Below are 14,917 nucleotides of genomic sequence, written 5' to 3'. Positions count from 1 at the left end.
ACCAGAACGTGGCAATTTTGCTGGCATCGCTAGTTAATTTGGGGAAATCTACTTCTCCAAAAGATCAGTCTTTCTGCAATAAGGAAAGTGATGAGGAAATGCAATGGAAACGGTCTGAAAGCACTTGCTCTGATGCAAAGTCATTTGCAAACAAATCAGGAAGAACGCTGGATATGACCTTACTTTAAAAGTGAAAGTAAAATCCTTTGCATTTGGAAAAGTTCACAAAATTCTTTCTCTCATTTTAAATCACAGGTAAAAGCAGGTGCACTTACTAATCCAAAGGTGAATGTGATAAAGGAAGAACCGCCCCAACACTTGGTCCAGAGCTCTGTTCATTTTCAAACCAGCTGGCACACCCATCAGCCACTGCAGAAGGTCCTGGAGCTGCTGGGCCACATGCTACCATAAAGGATAAAACAGCTGGGGTTAGCAGAAAGCTGTTCTGTTGTGTGTGCAACGTGCTCCCCGCAAAAAGATGAGATCATCTGAAAGATTCTGTTACTCTTTCCTTTGTGGAAGGAAAAATAATGTTTTCATGGTTGTACTGGAAACATTCAGCTTGTTTGGAGTACACAGTGAGATTTGTTGGTGGGAATGGATTTAATTTTTCCATGTTGTGGAGGGAAAAAGTTGTTTGATAGTATAAAATGAAGACCACATTTCCAGAAACTGGATCACCAGTTGGCGAGTCAGCAAAACATTCAGCAGCAGAAGAGAGCATCTGGTCTTCAGAAAAAGAACATTGCACAGTAAAGAACATCTTAGGAAGACCTATGTGTGCAAATTAAGTCAAGCAGAATGGATACTTGGGTAAAGTCCATCAACATCAGTGGGCTTAAGAACACACCATTCAGTAGACTTGCAAAAGAGAGGGAAACAGGAAAGTTACCACCATGGGAATGAACGCCAGAGGGGACATGAAAGGGGCATTAGAAATAATTTATCAGGGCCTGACACATTTCAAATGGTAGGAGTCTTACAAGAGAACACAAGAGCCCTACTACATTAGACCAAAGGCCAACCTAGGCCAATATTTTGTTCTCACAGTGGTGAACCAGATGCCTATGGGAAGCCCATATAAGCAGGACACACGTGCAATAGATCTCTCCTGCTTGTGATCCCAAGCAACTGGCATTCAGAAGCATATGGCCTCCCATAATGGAGTTAATATAGCCATAATGACTAGGAGCCATTGAGAGTCTTCTCTTTAGTGAATTTGCTGAATCCTCTTTTAAAGCTTTCCATGTTGGTGGCCATCACTACATCCTCACATAGCAAATTTCATAATTTAACTATGCATGGGGTGAAGAAGTATTTCTTTTTGTTTTAGCTGACTTCTGAATGAAATTCAAGAAGAGAACAGACAATCCTGCATGCTATCTGACCTTTGAGGTATCATATTTCTTTCATCCTCAGTCTTGCAAATAGCCACATGCCTGGTTGCCTATGGTTGGTTAAAATGACCTCCAAACCGGGCAGGATTCCCCCCAGCCCCAGTATTTGGTTTTCTATTTTCTTTCCCATAATGACTAAAACGAGGAAGTGTAGTAACATGCATGGGGAATAAATACTTATTGTGCGCTTATTTCCAAGGCTGATAAATAAGATAATATATTGAACATGTCATATATATATATATAAAATAGTTGCCTTTTCTCAAGTGTACCTGTCTCTTAAGATTCTTTGAAAATGCATGGAAGATTCTACTGGGAATCCCAGAGACCAACCTTTAGAAATCTGCTACCCTTTAGAGACAAGCACATTGTTTTACTTACAGCAAGTGTTCTATTTACAGTAAAGTACAGCTCATGCCTAAAGACATACTCCCAAGATAAGTAGTTCTGCTCTACTTATCAGCTGACCTAGAGACATTTATGAAGGATATTCTGCAATTAATCTGGAGCCTCAATAGTGGCAGTTAAGGATTCTTTCCTCCGTTAAATATTTCATTGTCTTTAAACCTTCATCTGAAGCATCAGTGATGGATACAGCTACGATGGATTTTTGTTTAAGTAGCAAGAACAATTATCCTGGGATGGGCTTAGCAGCCAAGTTTTATGTCTACACTGAAGGCCACTTGCTACACTACCCTTTGTGTTTCCAGAAGCGGCTGACATGTCGTTGCCATCAGCCCTTCGACTGCTCAGCACCTCTGGGTTTTGATGCTGCTCGAGTGGAGCTAGCTGACAATACTTTACTGGAGAGAACCATCACATCTGAGGTGCCTGGGATGGAGTTGGGTATACAGCACCCATGCCTTCTTTACAACTTATGACCTTCACACAGCACAAAGTTAAATTGTGGCATTCACTATTACAAGAAGTAGTGATGGCCACAGACTCGGACTACCAGTTGCTAGGAATTTCAGGTGGAGAGAGTGCCTCTTGTGAGCTTCCCATAAGGGATTTCTGGTTGGCCACCATGAGAACAGGATGCTAAACTAGATGGGCTGCTGGCCTGATCCAGCCTCATAATGCTTCCTGGGGAAAGAAAATCACATCTGTGCCTCCTGTCATCCCCACATTGCACTACCACGTTGAAGTGACATTGGATCTGCTATGCAGATTCTCCACCCCACTCCTCAAACATGCAGCCTTGGTAGCACACTATCCTTCCAAACACCTTCCACAATATTCTAGTGCCACCCTGCTATTACCTACTGTAAAATTCAACAAGGGAAGAATCTGTGTGCTTCTGGCCACAAGACCGAAATGGCAGGAAGAGAATTGCAAAATGGCATGGAAAACTCATGTATACTGAAAGAAAAGAAGAGACAAGCACAGGAAATCCTTTCAAGGTATTTAGTACTCAGGAGCACTCCTGTGCTGATGCTGTCAAGTGGCACAGCTGTTGTGAAGGCAGCAGAAGGCTGATGGCGCTGGTGGAGGAGAGCCTGGTATAGGGTCTAGTGACAGGAGAGACTGAATGCTGCCAGTGGGAATGACTGAAGGCCAAGGAGCCTGGGAGGGCTGGATTTCGTGTTCTGATTCAAAATAAATGAACCGAGCATTTGGCTTCAGATCTCTAGTTTCTATGATTTATGAACTTGAGGTTATCTCCATGTTTGCCACACAGCATTTGGCATTCAAGATTCAGCCACAGGCTAGAGCAGTTTTCATTAATAACCAAACTAACTGTGCCATCTCCCTCGGTTTCGCTCCCATCTGAGGCCTGGCTGGCTAGGATCCAGGGCTGATCTGTGCCACCGCTGACTTCCACTGACTTGCTCTTTCAAAGGGAAGTGCAAGACACTATAGAAACAGATCTCATATAATATTTAGAGCATCCACCGGAATTAAAGATTAAAACATCCAAGATAGAGGAAAGCTATTTTGTGGCATGGCACGTGTTTGAATCTCTTGGTGCCTGCAGCTTTGCATGTCTGTCCACAGGATTGAAGATCCATAAAACTGTGGTTTTCAGCTTAGCCTAGTATGAAACCCACAGTGCTTAACCATTTTGGAAAGGATCAGAGGTGGGGAACCCACAGCCTGAAATAGACTGTGTCTTTAGCTGCAGTCATTCATATTAAGCATGCCTGACAATGAAAGGATTCAGGGCTGGTCTGAAAAATGCTGGGGCCTGGGTTGGAATATCTCAAGAGTATCTTCTTACCCACTGGCTAACAAGGGGCACAACTCCCACCAGACCCAGCAAGTATAGTCAATGGTGAGGAATGATGGGGGTTGTAGTTCAGCAACATCTGGAGGGCCAAAGGTCCCCCACACCTGCACTAGAAGGTCTGCCCGCACAAGCTCCATTGAGTGTACATGGGGGCTGTACTTCTTTTGGAAGCAGGTAATGCAAATCACATTCAGTCAACCCAAAGTCTAATCAGAGGGAGACTTGCCTTTGCAAGTTGCCAGCTTTTGGACAGCTCTTCAGAAAAGAGATGTAGGAGAAGCCTCGTTAAATGTCTGACCCTCAGCCCTCATGTGGTCCTTGGCCTACTTTCATGCTGGTATTGAGGAAAAACATGGGGGGGGGGAGGCAGAGAGAGAAGTGGGGGGGGAATGGGACCTGCCCATCCTTCAGTTCTGGCACAACCCATTTTGGGCTCCGCTCCTGCCCATTTTACACTCCGGCTCCACCCACCTCTAGTAGGCAGCCTTGAGAAATCACCACCAAGAGACTGCATCTCTCAATGACCAAAAAGAAAAAGAAGATTTCCCACCCTCGCTTTTGCCGCACAAAAATGGGCCATTGCCTAGTAATTTCTTTGTAAAGCAGCTATACTGCCAGATTCTGTAGGACTCTATTCCAGTCTGGGCTGAACAGTTCATTAAGAGAAAATGAGGGGAGACAGAAAAGCAAAAGAGCGCTAGTCATTTCTTTCACCGAATTTCAGGGAAAGGAACACTTAAATTAGGTCCTTGTTGTCACATGAACCTTATTTCCTAGGCAACTTTGCTCCATTCAGTGGCTGAAAGCAAACTTGCACCATAAAGAGAGAGTGAGAGAGCAGGAGTTCCCAATGCGCAATCAAATGCTCAGGACTCATTCCAGAACTGCTTCTGCTGGAGGAAACTGATGCCAGGAAAAGCACATCTTGATTTTCAGATGCCAGGTTGATCCTGCAGTGCAGACAGTTGATTGCCTCCATGTGTGGCATCATTGGGAAAGGAGGAGAGAGGCAGAAGGGTCTCTCAGCAAGGTGATTAATACTCAAGTGTGTATTTTGTGTTATGTAGGGTTGCTATAAAATAGACACGGATAACTGTCTTCTCTAGAAACTGTAGAAGGTAGAACAAATATTTATTTATTTAAACCAGGGGTGGGAAACGTGAGGCCCAAGTGCCAAATGCGACCCTCCAAAACTCTGTATCTGGGCCCTGGAACTCTCCCCAAACTGCACCGCTGTGATTCCTGCATTGCAGAGAGCAGGACTAAATGACTCTTTGGATCCCTTCGAACTCTACAATTCTATGATTCTGCACATCCTCACTGCACTGCTGGTGTTTATGATTTATGGATTTATTACCCAGTCTTCACCCTAAGGTCAGGTCAATACAATTTAAAATACAACACTAAAAACAGTTAAAAACAAATTACAACCACAGGAAGAGTGGGGGTGGGGGTAGGGTGTCCTAAAAATACAGATCCCAGGTGTCAAAGATCCAGGGTAAAGGGTTGAAGAGGTGTGTCTTCAGCATACAATGAAAACTGTATAATGAAAGTGCCAGACACACCTTGGCAAGTGACCCAGCACCATATTGGAGCTGTTGTCATTTTTAGTTAATCCTTACAGTGTTGGCCTCAGGGGTATGAGGCTCAGCCAAAAACTTACATCAGCCATTGGAACAAGGGCATTGGCAAGATGACCAATTCGATTCTTCTGGTACAGCCAGGACATCAGTAGTATCCCAAGAGTCATGTCAATCAGAAGAGAAAGAAATATGTTGGCTTTTCTGAAACCAGGGTAGAAATAAATAAATTCAGGTTCAAGGCAAGAGAGGAATGACTAGATTTTTGGCAATCCATATTTTTTCTCTTAATATTGTTATTGTACTTAATGCTGTTATTGTAAACCATATTGGAATTAGTTCCTACTGAAAGGCTGTGTATAAATGCTTTGAATTAATTAATTGCCTATAGAACACAAACTATAGTTTAAAATTTCCAAACAGGCAGGTAAAACCATGGCTTAGAGCTGATTCTTTACTTACACCTCCAGGGGCTTCTGGAGGTTAAACAACAAAAGCAACAATGCTTGTCAATTCAGACATTACACCAAGCCACAGCACTAACCATGGTTTAAAGTGGGTTTGCAAACCATGCTTTCTGGTTCTTGGGACTGTCAGCTGATTCAAATGATGGTTTGCCAGTTCAGACTTTACACTAATTCAGCCTCCGCCAACCTGGTGATTTTATGATGTTTTGGAGTACAATGCCCATCAGCTTCCTATGGCTGTGCTGGCTGGGGCTGATGGGAACCAGGTATAGAGGGCACCAGGTTGGCAAAGGCTGTATTGACTCAAGCTCTGACAGCCCAGCATCACTCAGCACTGAGACAGGCTGAGTGATAAACCTATTTGCACACCACCATTATGAGGAAAGACTGCAGCTCACTGGTAGAGTATTCACCTTGCGTGCGGAAGATCCCAGGTTTAATCCCCAGCATCTCCAAAGAGGGCTGAAAGAGATTTCTGCCCGAAACCCTGGAGAGATGCTGTCAGTCAGTGTACATAATACTAAGCTACATGGACATAATGGGTTTGACTCAGTACAAGGTATCAGATGTTCCAACAGCTGCATTATGCCAGCAGAGCCTGTATGCATCTGGTAGAGTGGTCCACGGGACTGGATCAGTTCATTCAGTAAAGGTAAAAATATAATTTTTGGATTGGCTTTTTGGAGCTAAGAAGATTCAAAACTAAAAAACCCCAAAGTGATTCAACCAAAAACAACAATAACAACAAAAGTCAAATAAAAATATAAGGCATACAATGCAGTCGTTGGGTCATGAAATGCTGGATGTTCTCAAGGGGGTATCTGAGGTCACTGCAGCTGGGGAAGGAGCAGAAGGTAGGCGCTGGTACAAATATTTCCAACAGCTGCGTCAATGCTTGCCAGGCTTGTTTCCTGGGCAACCTCTTTTTTTGCTAGACAGGAATGGAAGTTGTGTGGGTGGGAATATGGGGGCACACATAAAAATATGTTCTAATCTAAAACTCTCAGGTGCAGCTGTATGGACCATAAGCATCATGGAACAGAAACGCATTTCCGGAAAAAGAGCAAAGCAAACAGACAGCAATTATATTTTGGGCAACGGGATAGTAGTCTTCCACCTCACTCATAAAAAACCCACAAAGTCAGCCCTAAGCGTTTCTGTGCTATAGTTAATCAACATATCCCAGAGTTTTAGTTTCAGGGAGGTCTTTCCAAGTTGAGCAAGGCCATGACAAAGAGTGGTGGCTGGTCCATCAGGGTACATGGTGCACCCTCACTCTGTCTTTAGCCAGCCTCTACCTGCCTGCCTTTACTTTGAACAGGCCCAGAGGGTGGCACTGCCTCTTCCTTCTTAACCTCAGCACTGCCATTGTAGAACTCTGCAGGGGGGGAGGATGGGGACAAAACTAGAATTAGCTGGTTTTGTCTGCCATTGGCTCTGCCTCTGCCTCCTGTTGGCCACCCAACCTTCCATCCTACCAGTCCCAATGGCCACCAGATGACACAGTGCTCCTGGCTTTTAAGATTTCAGTAGTTATTGCTTACAAATGTCCACATTTTTCTTGAATGCTGTAAGGGCTGGAAACAGGCTGGGTTTGTGAAGTTGGATTTGCCTACCAGCTTGTCACAGATCAGCATATACAAGAAGGAAAGAGAGAAAGAATATCCCACTGGGCTGTGCCAGGGTGCTTGGGCATGTTTGGAGTAGTTATTTGGTTCCTGGGCAATACTACTAATAGGAACTAGGTTTTTTGTGAATCGCATAGTTTGTTTTGATGTATTTGGACACAGACCTGTTCACATCTACCAGGAGAATTCCCACCTCCAGGCCTTACCTCATTAGCTGAGTCTGATTTGGAGCCTTCCGCCTGCTACTGATAATTTGGAGGTGCTGCAGCCGGTGCCCCAGCTGCTCACAAGTTGACAGCTTGCTCCAGATGAAAGACAAGGGCCAAAACGTCAACACTCTAGATTTGAAAACAAAAAAATGTCAATCAATGAAAATGATTGTGCAAGATTCCCAGGACTCCACATGCTTCTTCAGATGAAAACACCTGAAAATTCTGAAATGCTGCAGTGATCACATTATAATGCCTTTACACCCACACCCCTCAACCAGCCATTTGGGCCTCCATGGAAGGGGATCTCTCATGAATGAACAAGTTCACATGCCACCAGATTGGATTTGCACTGTTACACATTCCCATTGTTACCTGGTTGGTTGTCACACAAGTGTATCGGCTCAAAGGCATCAGGAATAACCATTAAGCTGGTAAAAGCCCAGCAGAATTCATGGTGGGCAGCCCTTGAGGCCTTTTCAGCTACCCTTCACAAAAGGTTTGTCAGGTTCAAAGCCTCGGAGCTCATCTCTGCCTGCCCCACCCTGGACAGCTGAGGTGCATCCCCAGTAAATGCAGCGCAGGGCAATTCCCCGCTCACAGTCCCCGAATTATTCTGCACTTTCCTGCAGCCCACCACCTTGGAGCGAAATGAACGCACATCCGTTCAATTGGCCTGCCTGGTAACAACATCTGAAGTGACAGAGGAAAGAAAGTGTCGCTTGTTGATTGCTCTAAAAGACCCAATGGGTGGCGGCAGCCTAGGGCTAACTGCTCTTCTTGGCGACATAAATAGGGAGACATACAAAGTCATGTTGGAAAACATAATTTCCTTTTAATATTTCCTTTTATTTCAGAATTACAGTCTGCAGGACCTTATTTTACCACAAGAGAATTCCAAAGCACAAAGTAGAAACAGAAGTATGGAAAATGTTGTGTGTGGGCTTTTTTTTGGTTTTACATTTTTAAATCTAATATCTAGGGTTGCAACCTTCAATCAGTTTAATTAATTATATAGGACACTGTTAAACTTAATGATGAATAATCTGGAATTAGCAACCATTTGAATAGGACACCAGATTATTCAGGATGGTATAATCCTAAACAGACTACGAGGAGCTCTAAAGTGCTTTTCAGATAATGGTTTTGCTAGTGGCATGCTGCACTGTAGAAAAACCGTAAGTGTCTCTTTTTTGGCGGGGGGAAACTAACCCATTTCCACCTGAGAACACAACTAGGCCTTCTGAATTATTTAATCCAGGATTAAGATTTCTGTTCAATATTTTAAATGCAGAGCAGAAAGACCATCAGGATTTACCTAGAAACTCTTCAACCCATGTTGCTTTTAATGGAGAATGTGATTACATTTGTAAAAAAACATATCTCCTTATCAAACAGCTTCCCATTTAAGGCTTGTGATAATATATTTCTTCTGTTTTATTCCTTATCGGCATTAGTTTCTGCAACATATATATAAAACCAGTTCACATCCTGCAACACATTAAATAAATATGATATTTCATGGAATTCTCCTTTGTGTTTCAGTGACCAAAAAAGGCTTATTTGGCCTGGATATTATTCCAGAAAATTCATACAATATTCTGGTAATACAAAAAGTAAAAAAGAAAAAAGGAGTAAATTCTGTATAACAGCAATACAGTGGTACCTCGGGTTACATACGCTTCAGGTTACAGACTCCGCTAACCCAGAAATATTACCTCGGGTTAAGAACTTTGCTTCAGGATGAGAACAGAAATCATGCAGCGGCGGCACAGCAGCAGCAGGAGGCCCCATTAGCTAAAGTGGTGCTTCAGGTTAAGAACAGACCTCCAGAACGAATTAAGTTCTTAACCCGAGGTACCACTGTATGTTTATTTAGCCAGCCAAAGTATCACAAAATAGTGTGCAAGCATTTCAGTTCTCCCAAACTCTTATCTATCTATCTATCTTCATTATAACTAGCCTGAAGGAGGGTTCTGGGAAACTTTTTTTTAAAAAAGTATACTATTTTGTTATATTTTGTTGACTTAATAAAGGTATTGCCCCAACATAGATTTTGCAGTTTGGTGGGAAATTGACAGAGAACCACATTTGCAGTTTAGGGGTGGAAGTCTACTCCCTCGTCCTTCTCTCTGACACTATAAAATAATGAATGCCCATCGATCTGTTCTTTGAATTTTATCCAATGTCAGTCATACCCAGAGTATGCCACAAGGTGGTGCTAAAGAGCAGGATATAGTTCAATGTAGTATTGGGGGGGACGACTCCTGCGAGATAGATTTCTATACTTATATTGGCATCCATTTATAGTGTGGTTTCATTTAATTTTCCAAGCAAAAGCTGAAATTTTCCGCTTCAATTGAAAAGCTGCATTACAAGCATCATATAGGAATGGGGTCTATACTATTTATGGCACACCCTGTTTCAGTGTCTATACTGTCTTAAACTGTTTTTAATTTTTAATGGTTGTGATCCACCCTGGGACATGCTAATGAAGGGCAGGTCATGAAATAAATAAATCATAGGTCAGCAAAATTGTGTGTGCAGTCCAATATCCTCTCGTGTGACTTGCAGCTTGCTCTCCAACCTCTTGCGTAGGGAAGGGTCTTCCCGTTCACCCAAATAAGGTAGACAGGAGGCCCCCCAGAGAGTAAGCAAGGATCCAAGGGGTCCCAGCCAATTACAGACCACTTGATTCCCTGCAGCTCCATGATCTGACCTTCAGCTAATGCTCCACTGAGCTGCTAGAAACTGGTCACATCCAGAACTGCTATAACTGCTTTAGCTCTACCCAGTGCTTTTCTTCTTAAAAAAATAAAAAATAAAAATTTTAGGAGTACTCTCATTTTGACTCAAGAAAATCACCATTTTATAGTTGAAATCGGGGAAAATAAATACAGTAAATGGACAAAAGTAAAAAGATTCACAAAATGTTTAGGGGTATGCATATTCCTGTGTAGCCCCAGAAAAAAAAAGCACTGGCTCTACCTATTACCTCTGGTAGCAGAGATTCATCTGCATGCACAAGAGTTTGACACAAAACCTCCATTCCTGCCCCAGTGTTCCCCCCAGGCATTTGAAGACATGCTGAAAGCTACAAGTTTTACACATCAGCCGGAAAGTATGAAAAAGCTGGCTGTAATATTTCATGACAGTATTAGTCGGTTGGAAACCTGTTGAGGAGTTCTACTCTCTATAGCCTGAGGCAACACTTGCTGCAATGGTTTGCTCATGAATGCTTTAGGTAACTAGTATCCAAATGGAATTAATCAAAGCTGCCCTTTGCCAGCTTGGAAACAATACTTCAATCCCCCGGTTTTGGCAGCACAACCTGATCTCACTTGAAGGCCTGCTGAGCTTTACAGGGGAGAGCTTTTAAACTTCACTTCCATTCAGAATTACACTTGGCCATCCTCCAGAGGCCTTCCCATTGAAAACAGGGGAAGAATCCAACATCAATGGCATTTCAACAGGGCTGGGGATTGGGTCAGCCATCTTCTGGCCATCTTCCCCCCCCTTAGCCTCTGTGTTGCCCTTTGTTGAACTCAGCAAGAGAAGGGACAAATGTACAACTAGTTAGCTCTGCCTATCATTGACCGTGGCTTCACCTCCTGTCGGCCTCCCTGCCTTCCGATCTTCCAGTTCTAACAGGCACCAGCTGCCACTGGAGTCTACACTTTACACAACGACCACTTTCACAGCAGGGACATCTACAGAAAACATGTCAAATGTGATCCATGTTCAGAAGCCAGGGAGCTCCAGCCCAAGACTACCTGGGGAATGTACACTGTTAAGGACACACTTCTTTCATTGACAGTTCTGACATGTGGCATGAAATGCAGGTGTTATTGCCAGTGAATCAGTAAACATGAAACATGGATCCAGCTCTGTCACTGCAGGCTCAGGTAGCCTCAGTGGCTAGAAATGCCATTTACCAGCTGCGACTGGTTTGACAGCTATGGCCATCCGTGGACCAGGAGAGCCTGCCACAGTTGTTCATGTACTGGTTACTTCAAGATTACTGCAATGTGCTCCATGTGTGGTTTCCCTTGCACTTCATCCGGAAGCTGCAGTTAGTGCAGAATGCTGCAGCACGATTGCTGATAGGAGTGAGGCCTTGTCAGCATATGACATCTGTGCTCAGAGGTCTGCTCTGCTTGGTGATCTGCTACCGGGACGAGTTCAAGGTGTTACTATGAGTATATATAGCCCTTAACAACTTAGCACCAGTTTACCTACGAGATTGCCTTACTCCATATGTGCCCACTCGACTGCTTCAAGTGGCAGACTTGGCACTTTGCGTTGAAATAAATGTATTGTTGAAATAAATAACTAAACATTGTAGATTAGTTTTGGTTTTTAATCCATTGTAAAGCAATTTCACCACTATACATTCCTAAACCATAAACAACTTTACTGCTATACATGTGTAATTCCTAAACAACTTGGGCCCAAAGTACCTTAAGGATAGCCTGATTCCTTATGCTCCATCTTGATCACTGAGGCCTTCTGATGGGACACTTTTTGTGGTCCCAAATTTGGTTGGTACTTACCAGGGGCGGAGCCTTTAGTGTGGGTGGCATGTATTGATCTATACGTGTAAATTAAGATGGATGTATTGATGTTTATTGTATTGTTAATGTATTGTTAATGTGAATTGATGCCCCCCATTTTTTTCTTTCCTTAATAAATTTGTGCGCATATGACTTTTCTGACAATATGAAGTCTCTGAAAACCACTGCACTAGGAAACTGACCAGAAAAACATAATATTGCATGTCAAAATATTACAGACATTTTTAAAAACCCAACTTTCTGATTTAAGCTATGCATAAAATGTTGTTCCTATTTCTGATTTAAGCTATGCATAAAAAAAGTTTGTTCCTATTTATCACACATGACATACCTGCTTTTGCAGACTCCACACACAAGTGAAAGTAGGAAAGTTATCAGCATACATGCAGGAACAGAGGCCTGTTTCAGCAGCTCCACAATAATACTGGCTTCTACTCCTTCTGACTGCCAGTGGGTGAGCTTGACAGGCCCCTCATCATACCTGTCCTTCATGAATAGTAACTTGCTCTTTGCAACTGTGTCAAACACCGCAACTAATTTGGAAGCCTCCACTCTCTTCTGATCAGAAGATACAACCTGGTCCTGTGCGGGGTGAAGCTGCGACAGCATCACTTTACGCTGGTCATAATAAACCAAGATATTTTCATCTTCCTCATTGCCATTAGAGTCTTTCCAAGAGGCGGAACAGCTCCAAAACTTGCTTCCTTTCTCCTTGCTGAGTTGGATCCAGGGGTCATGTGAAAAAATGGTGCCAAGGTCTTCAAGGAACCTGTCCAAATTCTCTTCTTTTGCTTGCTTGGTTTTAGTCCATGAGCCCAGAACAGACAGCTTGACTTGTGTTGCATGTTGCATTTCGGAGAGATATTGCTTTACCTGACCAGGAATAAAAGGGAAGTGGATCACAGCCAGGATAACAGCGGAGTTCTGTTCTGGGATCCATCGTCCAACCAGCAGGCCACTTTCAGCTGCCGAGCAGCAAATGGGGAAGAATATCTTAAGCACCATGATCTGGAAGCTTGGAAATCAGAAAGCCTGGAAATAAAAAGCACACACGCAAATAATACTTAATACTGATGGGTAGAAGCACAAGGGGCAAACCAAGAGAGTGGTAATGTTAACTAAAGTTAAGAAACAGTGCTAGTGTCATTTGAAGATGGCAGAAGAATGGCAGGTACCTGGCCAGGTTTTGTAAAAACCAAAAGGTTTAAAAACAACTCTAAAAATGTAGTCAAAGCAACCAAATGAAACTCTATAGCCAGCATAGGAATTTCCCCCCAGACATTTATGCGAACCATCATAAGAACTGCCACAGTGTATCAGATTAATCATCCAAATTTGAAATCCAGTTGTGAGTTATACTTCAAAATAAGAAGTGTGTTTTACATATAGGAAAACATTTCATTTGATATGTCTAGTCAAACACTGGCTTCACTCCAAAAATGTATGTACAGTGGTACGTCGGGTTACAAACACCTTGGGTTACAAACACTTCGGGTTACAGACTCCGCTAACCCAGAAATAGTGCTTCAGGTTAAGAACTTTGCCCCAGGATAAGAACAGAAATCGCGTGGCAGCAGCGGGAGGCCCCATTAGCTAAAGTGGTACCTCAAGTTAAGAACAGTTTCCGGTTAAGAACGGACCTCCAGAACGAAGTTTGTAACCAGAGGTACCACTGTATTTATATTCTCATGTACCGGTACATCCTCAGATTGAGAACAATGAGGATCTACTCTAAGCCCCATTCCTGATGCACTGTGCTCATCATAACACAGTGTTAGAGCATCTACTTTGCACGCAGAAGGTCCCAGATTCAATCCTTGGTGTCTCCAAGTAGGGCTGGGAATGCCCATACTGTAACTACATGCCCATGCTGCTGGTCAGAGTAGACAACACTCAGCTTGATCACCCAATGATCTGGCTTCGTGTAAGGCACTTTCCTATGCTCCTATGCATCCATGCTCATGTCATTAAACTTCATTAGGTCAGTACTGACAAACCTATTGACAATTTGTGGCTAAGGTTGTCAGCATTTTCTTGGGCAGGGTTGCTATGCCTTTAGCAGCAGTGCAAAACAAAAACTTAGCCAGTAAAGCTGTTCTCACCACTTACATCCATGCCAGGAAAATGTTTCACCTGCTAACTTTCTGCATTATAAGGCACAGCTATTAATTGTGCCTTGTATATAGGTTTTGCCACTCACCCTTCGCCTGTGCTTTGAACAGCAGCTTGATGCATATGCATTTAAAATGTGAAGGTTTTCCTACCACTTAGTTTCATGCTGCTAATTGGTTCAATTCTACCTTAAAGGCACAAGAACCAGGACAGTAACAAAGGGAGTGAGTCTACATATATCCTATGTGAGACTCTATATAAAGTAGTGCAGACTCCTCTGATGAAAGGCACTAAGGCAGGCATATATTGCATTATTTAGTTTTTTAAAATCACTCTGAAATCTAAGGTGACATCAACGTCTCAGTTTTTATACACAGAAATGAAAAATTGACCCTGGAACTAACTGACAGTGTCGCTTTAAATAACTCAGCAGTATCAAACAGAAACACCATTAGCAGCAAAGGCGGGGGCAAACCCAGAGTTAACAACATCCGGAAAACATTGTCCTTCTCTGTCCTTCAGCAAAGCAAAAAACTCCAACCACCCCTCGGGCAGTATGCTCTGTGATGGGTCCAGTGATTGGAAAGGAAACCTTACTGTCTGTTTATGGAATATATACTGAAAGGGAGAGATACAGAAAATAGATGTCCCTGCTAAAACTTTCCAATTGATCTATGGTAATATCTGTGATTCTGACATTTTGCTCTAGAAAAGAAATGC

At 43.0% G+C, this 14,917-nt stretch overlaps 1 protein-coding gene across 3 annotated transcripts in view; it reads right to left on the bottom strand.

Moving 5' to 3' along the window:
* Nucleotides 1-14,917, bottom strand: part of PIGQ (phosphatidylinositol glycan anchor biosynthesis class Q) — a 33,487-nt gene that overhangs the window by 13,406 nt on the left and 5,164 nt on the right. For 2 of the 3 annotated variants that reach the window (XM_053364211.1, XM_053364210.1), the window contains exons 2-5: nt 12,417-13,117; nt 7,509-7,640; nt 5,291-5,411; nt 276-402 (exon numbers count right to left, since the gene is read on the bottom strand). In XM_053364211.1, the coding sequence (XP_053220186.1) occupies nt 276-402; nt 5,291-5,411; nt 7,509-7,640; nt 12,417-13,090 (1,054 nt within the window). In that variant the 5' untranslated portion in view covers nt 13,091-13,117. Of the gene's footprint in view, nt 1-275; nt 403-5,290; nt 5,412-7,508; nt 7,641-12,416; nt 13,118-13,872; nt 13,892-14,917 lie in introns of those variants that run through there. The other variant, XM_053364212.1, reaches the window with a different exon arrangement.

Source organism: Podarcis raffonei, chromosome 14, assembly GCF_027172205.1.
Source record: "Podarcis raffonei isolate rPodRaf1 chromosome 14, rPodRaf1.pri, whole genome shotgun sequence".
Taxonomy (NCBI): Eukaryota; Metazoa; Chordata; class Lepidosauria; order Squamata; family Lacertidae; genus Podarcis; species Podarcis raffonei.
The sequence above is the reverse complement of the archived record's forward strand: the minus strand, read 5'-3'. Positions and strand labels throughout refer to the sequence as shown.